This window comes from Grammomys surdaster, unplaced genomic scaffold (assembly GCF_004785775.1).
Source record: "Grammomys surdaster isolate TR1022 unplaced genomic scaffold, NIH_TR_1.0 133, whole genome shotgun sequence".
NCBI classification, from domain to species: Eukaryota; Metazoa; Chordata; class Mammalia; order Rodentia; family Muridae; genus Grammomys; species Grammomys surdaster.
In genome coordinates, this window is record NW_021604591.1 from 15,046,027 (window position 1) to 15,052,871 (window position 6,845).

General features: G+C 44.6%; 1 protein-coding gene across 1 annotated transcript in view; it reads right to left on the reverse strand.

Moving 5' to 3' along the window:
• Nucleotides 1-4,342: 4,342 nt before the first annotated feature.
• The window catches only part of Foxi3 (forkhead box I3), a 4,524-nt gene continuing 2,021 nt past the window's right edge, over nucleotides 4,343-6,845 (reverse strand). The window contains exon 2 of the mRNA XM_028762249.1: nucleotides 4,343-4,950. Within this exon, the coding sequence (XP_028618082.1) occupies nucleotides 4,346-4,950 (605 nt within the window). The 3' untranslated portion in view covers nucleotides 4,343-4,345. The remainder of the gene's footprint in view (nucleotides 4,951-6,845) is intronic.

The window sequence follows — 6,845 nt, forward strand, 5'->3', positions numbered from 1 at the left end:
AGAGAGAGAGAGAGAGAGAGAGAGAGAGAGAGAGAGAGAGAGAGAGAACAGTCTTTTTATACATCGAGAAGGTTTTAAGCAGGAAAATGTCAGGTTTGAATTAGGGACTGGTCACACCTCAGTCTCCTGCCATTTTACAGATTATAGCAGGCATCCCACTGAGAATATGTCTGTGACATGTTTTCTGGGGCCTCCCGACTTCAATATGTCCTGTTGGCTTCAGATTCCTGCAATATTCCGTCTGCCACTAAATAAATATTGTGGCCTCAAGAAAAGTGCATCAGATCCGCTAGAACAGGTGTTACAGATAGTTATGAGCCCCCTATGGATGTTCAGTTCTCTCCGAGAGCAGTATACATTCTTACTGAGCCATCTCTCTAGCTCCATATCCTCATTTTGGACCCTTGTTTGAGCTCTTGACTGAAGCCGCCACTTAGATCAATGATCAGGCCCAGTTATAGAAACTCCCGGGCTGGGCAATAACTCTCTAATTCATTGTTAGGAGGCTGAAAGAGCGGGAAATCACATTTAGGTGTTTTGGACAATGCCTGGCAGCTTACATGAGGATTAATAGTGACACCTTTCCCCCTTAATTACTTACTCACTTTATATTCCGATTGCAGAGCACCCTTCCTCCTCTCCTTCTAGCCCCATCCTCACACCCTATCCCTCTCCCCTTCTCTTCTGAGAAGGGAATTCTCCCCCCCCCACCCCGCCCGATCCCCACTGTGAGTACCAACTGGTCCTGGAACACCAAGTCGCAGGAGCAGGACTAGACACAGCCTCTTCCAATGAGGCCAGACAAGGCAGCCCTGCTAGGGAAAAGGCAGACAACAGTCAGAGACAGCCCCTGCTCCACTTGGTCGGTGACCCACATGGAGATCATGCTGTACTTCTGCTATGTACGTGTAGGGGCTCTGGGTCCAGCCCACGCATGCTCTTTGGTTGATAGTTCACTCTCTGTGGACGCTTACCTTTTTTAACATGATAAAGAACTGTTCTTTAGGTGTCCTGGAGAGGAATTCAGTAGGGAACTAGTGTGTTCGGGCCTTTTTGTGTTTTGTTCCCAAATCTGTTGGGAAATTCCTTTTCTCAGCTGTGCCAGCCACCTAACCCTACCTAACCTCAAGCCCCAGCTGACAGCTTTTCATGACAAAGGCAAAGGCAGGACCCTTGCCTAGAGGCCAGCCACCCTCCTGCACCGAGAGAGCATCAGGGGTTTCTTTCTCATTAATGACCTCAAGGTTTAAGCCCTGAAAACAGTAGGAAAAAGACAAAAGCCACCCAGACCCTAAAGACAGGTGCTTTCAAACCCTCTTAAGGCCAAGAGGGCCCTGGGAGTCTCCTCTGAAGTTCAGGCAGCCTTTTGTGTTCTCAGCCTGCCTGGGTTTGCCTTGGGAGGGATTTGGGAGCTCAGTTGGCCACCAAGGGGGGTTGGGCTGCATTGATGCTTTCAAAGCCTCCTAGGTTGCCTTTTTCAGGAAGTTCAAGATCTATAGAAGATTTTTAAACGTCAAGATGGACGACACAGCACTTAGAAAATGGATGAACAAAATTCAGAGTCAGCCTCTGCTACAAAGTGAGTCTGAAGGCCAGCCTGGGCTTCAAAGACTATTTCCCAAATCCAAGCTATAATACATATGCAGAGGTGGAAATGTAAAACTGGCCTATTAGGCCCTCAAATTCTCCTGCCTTGCTGTATTTCAAAGGGCACACCAGGCCTTGGAAAGCTGACACACATTAACCTCAGTCCCTACTTCCCAGGAACCCCAGCTCTGTATTATAGGGCATTTTGTTTGTGGCACCGTTGTAAGCAACCCAAAGTATGGTCTAGTCCAATTCCAAATTTTCTGACATGGTTCCCAAGGCAGAGGACATCACAGGTGCTAAGTCTGCAGCAACTGGGGGTGAACTTTGACCTGGAATCATCCAGGCCCAGGTAGCTTTGCCCTGGTGTATTTCATGCTGGGTCTCAGCCACTTTACAGACCCCTCAATAGTTCCTCACAATGTTACTATCCCTGTGTCTAATATCAATCAAGCACCCAGATCGAGTATTTTCTAATACAGTTTGATCCAGTTTTTGTTTCACCCAACTCATCCTCACACTTGATTCCCTTAGGAAAATTTAGGGTAAAATGTTCTTACCTGAGTTAATATGACCCCATGTGACCACCTTGCATAGGGTATTTCAACTGTGTGGGTATGCTTCCGGCATTTAATAGGCATCCTATGATAGCACAGGACAGTCTATAAACTTTCTGGATGGGGCCATGTTCAAATTTATAGCTCCAGCCTTGGAATGGGCTGCCTGAGGCTTCTTCCTCCCTCCTCCCCAAGACAATGTTCACTCTGCAGAGTTCCCAGTGAGGGCAACCTCAGAGTGTAGCTTTCTTCAGATGATTGTGCACTGAAACTCACCTTGGTTTGTCCTCTACCCGATTAGAATCTTATCCTAGGAAGGCTGGGCAAGCACTCTACTACTGAGGCCCATCCCAGCTCGAATTTAGCTTCTAACAGAACTGGTAAAGAATTAGAAATCAACCCAACACTCACGTCCCAAACACTTGGTGAAGAGTAGCTTCTATTCTAGTTACTCTTTTATTTTATTCTATTCACCTAGGAATAGGTGGAACAAATCCAACGTGCACCGTCAATGACTCTCAGTACAGTCCCTGGGGGCGGGGGTGGGGAGTGCCATGTCATCCATTTCTGTTCCTTCAAAGACACTGAGGTCCAAAAAGCACAGATGCAAAGCCGGGAGTCATTCTATGAAGAGTTTATTCTTAGCACGCAGAATACTCTCTTAGAAAAGAAAAAAATCTTTATAGCTCCAGCAGACATTATAAATTAATTTACAAATATAGAATTGTGTTAGAAATATCCATAGAAGTCCTTGATTCTTCACATACAAAAATATTCAGAAAAAGTTTTATGCACAAAATAGGAGGCCAGGTAGTTTCTTTGGTTATCTTTTTGCATAACAGTTAATAAGCAACGGTGATTGCAATTTGTACATCAAGAAGGCATTACAATTTTTCATATATTTCTAAAAAAATTATTAAACTAATACTAAGAGTTCTAATATACAGGAGACTTGAAACCCTGTCTTAAAACAAAACAAAACCACAAGGATACTCCCTACCCCACCCCCACCCCAATGTGGTTCTTGTCTCATGGCAACACCTCAAGAACACGGTAGCATGGGAGCTTATAGAATACCTTCATTTTAGTGTTTAGGGCTGTTTCTATAAATCCAACCTTTCTGCTCGTTAGAAATCTTTGCATGAGTTCAAATGATGCTGACCAAGTGTTTCCCGTATGATGATGTGCTAGACTCTTCCCACTACAAAATGGTTCAAATGAAGTTACTTCAAAGTAGAAGGGAGTGGTGGTGCTGAAACAAATGTATATACATATGGCTTAAGAGAATTTGACCATATGTATATAATTTCTCATTAAAAATTGTAAGGTTGGTTGGTCCAGGTGTGATAGTCAATCAGGAGGCATAACTGGGTTTCAAGGCCAGCGTGATCTACATAGTCAGTTCTAAGACAGCCAGGGCTATGTAGAGACCTTGTCTCAAAAGTGAAAAACAAAAAACCTGCAAGATTTCACTTTCAGTGGAACACCTAGGACATAAACTAAATCAGGCAGGAAAGCAGGTTTATCACTGGAACTATGGCATCCAGGCCTTATCCCATGTTTACTTTGTCTATCATGAAGCTGGCATGTTTAAGAACTCAGTTTTCCATGTGTGACCTTGGCATGTTACCTACCACTTCAGGATAGCCATTCCTGTCTCTCACAGAGTTTGGTATTATCAACAGTTTCAGAAACCCACTAAGTATCTTGGAAAGGGGACTTCCTGTGCAGAATTAAATAGATTGAGACAATCCACTTTGAATGGGTTCAGATCTGATAGGTTCAGTAAGCTTCTGCATTGATTTCTTCTGCCAACTCCTACATAATCTTACAGTCTACTGACTATGCTCACAGTAACCATGTAGTTCTTACACGCCAGCAAGCTTTTCCAGGTTTCTCTGGTTGTGTCTCTCTGGAGGGAAAAAAAGGCACCTTACTCAGTCCTGGGATGGTAGGTAGAACTCTGTGAGGACTGTCTTTATTATTCACTTGTAAATCAGAGCAGCAAGCTCAAATGTATGCAGTCCAGATCACAAAGTTGTTCTCTATCTGGAAATGTCTCAGCCCAATTAATTCTCTGCACAGTAAGTCCCCTTTCCAAGATGCTAAGCAGATTTCTGAAAACGGTTGATAGTTAGTGATTCTGTGTGGGAGATAGGTACATCTCAAGTGTACGTTTCATCATGTCTGAGGAGCAGTGTCTATATATCAGAGCCATCCCGGGGGTAGATGAGGCTGTTGACCATGCTGAAGTTGTAGAAAGGGCTACTGAAGGGGCTACTCTGGTCCCCACTGCTGCCGCCAGAGAAAGGGCTGTAGTAGGAAGACAGCTGGTTGCTTCCACCCACAGTGCTCAGCTGCAGGGAGTCTGGAGAGCTGTCTGGAACCGAGGAGTTAGGGAATGTGCTGGAGGGCAGCTGGGTCCCTCCTAGTTGGCGGCGACTGCCTGGGAGGGTTCTCTGGGTGCTCATGCTGCTGGAGTTGACACTTAAGGTGTTGAAGCTGCTGAGGAAAGTGTTGAGGCATGGCGTGGAGGTGAGGGTGGACGCTCCAGGAGAGGAGGCAGTGCTCTTGGTGCCCTCCGGAGGCTCTGGTGACTGAGATGGCCTCAGCATAGAGGAGGGGCTGTCTCCTTCTAGCTTCCCACTCACTCTTAGTCTTGAGGGCTGTCCTTCTGATTTGGATGTCCCCGAAGGCACGGTAAGGTTGCTGGTGGCCTCAGCACGGCGCCTTCGCTTTCGACGGAAGTTCCCGTTGTCGAACATTTTCTCACAGTTTGGATCCAGAGTCCAGTAATTACCTTTCCCTAGGGGGAATGAAAAAGTCAGTGAGGGTTGGTCATTTCTTTCATCTGTTTGTCTGTTTGTTCGTACATTCACTCACTCATTCATTTGAGGCAGGGTTTCTCTGTGTGGCCCTGGTTGTCCCAGAACTTGCTCTGCAGACCAGGTTAGTCTTGAACTCAGAGATCCACCTGTCCCTCCCAGGATTAAATGTGCTACCATGCCTGGGCTTGAGGGCTCTATTGTATTTCTGTGCACAGAATGCCCCCCCTTATGTTCTAAGACACTTTAGTGCATGTCTGAAATCAAACAGTACCAATCCCTACCAATCCCACACTTCTTTCTATGATAAAGTTAATATATAATATAGGTAGAATAACAGTTATTGCAAGTCATGTGAGTGAGATCTATTTCTGGAATTTAAAGACAGTTTCATATATCCCCAGATGGCCTTAGATTTATTCTATTTTTGCTGCCTCTCCCTGAGATTACACTTCCTTCCCTGAGATACACTGCCATGCCCATTCTATAGTGCTGAGGCTCACACTAGGTGAGCATCCACCTACTGAACTACAGCCCCCATCTGTCCTCTTTTCGTCTGTTTCCTTTCTTTTTGTTGAGACAGGGCCTCGAATAGCCCAGGCAAAGCCAGAACCTGCTATGCTGGTGAAGATGGGGCCCCCAAACTGATCAATCCTTTAGTCTCTACTTCCTAAGTTCTAGAAGTATAGGTTACGTGCCCCAATGGCTGGTTTGTAATTTGCTGCTTAATTATTTTGGACAGCAAATGACCCTGCTTTAGTAAAACCGAGGGTTTGGAGAAGCTCACTACAGCCCACATTGGACTACCAGGAAATCAGATTAAATGTTGAGCAAGGTGCTCACTGTGTCCTCCACTTCTGGAAGCCTTGCTCACTACAAGGAAAATGTCAGAATAAGTTCTTCTAGCCAGTTTTATGTCTTAGTAGTCTTAGTATTATCCACAACTTATGTCCTAAGACCTAATTTTATTTCTGAGACACCTACAGTAAGTCACTGGCCACCTTCCCTTACTCTAGATCCAAGCCATGTAAACTTGCAAAATCACAAAATTCTGATGCTACTTAAACCATGTTCTTCCATTTTTTTTCTAAAATAGTAAGTTAATATATAGTAAATTAATTTAGACTTAAATGATGCCTTGGTGTAGATAGTAGCTGGCACACTTTTTACTATAACTTTTTCTGAAAAAAAATATGCAAGTCCTACAACTGAAAAGAATCACACCATTTTCAAAAGACAATGTCAAAATGATAATTAAAAAAACATTATTATCAAGCAACCAACTAAGTCTTAACAGCTCAGCTGATGTTGGTCTGCAGAACAAGAAAACTGAGAATCAACATCTCATGTTCATTACTGAACAGAATGTGTCCCTGTAAGATCAAGATGTCCACTAAGAAAATGCTGCACTCATTTAAAACACACACAAGACTTGTCTTCTGTGGGAAAGATATGCCCTCCTATAACTGAAGTGGGACATAGCTATATCACCTCAGAAGATTTTCACCCAAATAGCTTTTCCTAACTTGGCCTTTGCTGTTCAAAGACTTAAACTATCGCTTTGCAGTGAGTGCTTCTCATAGATAAGCTCAGGTGTCTCTCAGCTCTCTCAGCTCTGGGGACAAGCAACAGGCCCACAGCCTTCAATTACAAATGAGAGGTGAGGTTCTGACTGGCTACCTGCTGTAAATCAAGTTGCACACAATTGTTGCCATGGAGAAGCAGCATTAAAGTAGACTGCCTCCTAACCTACCTTCACTCTTTGCTATCCCAGAACTCTCTATGTAGACCAGGCTGGCCTCAAACTTAAGAGATATGCCTGCCTCTGTAATTTACAGAGTACACACACACACACACACACGGGGGGGGGGGGGGG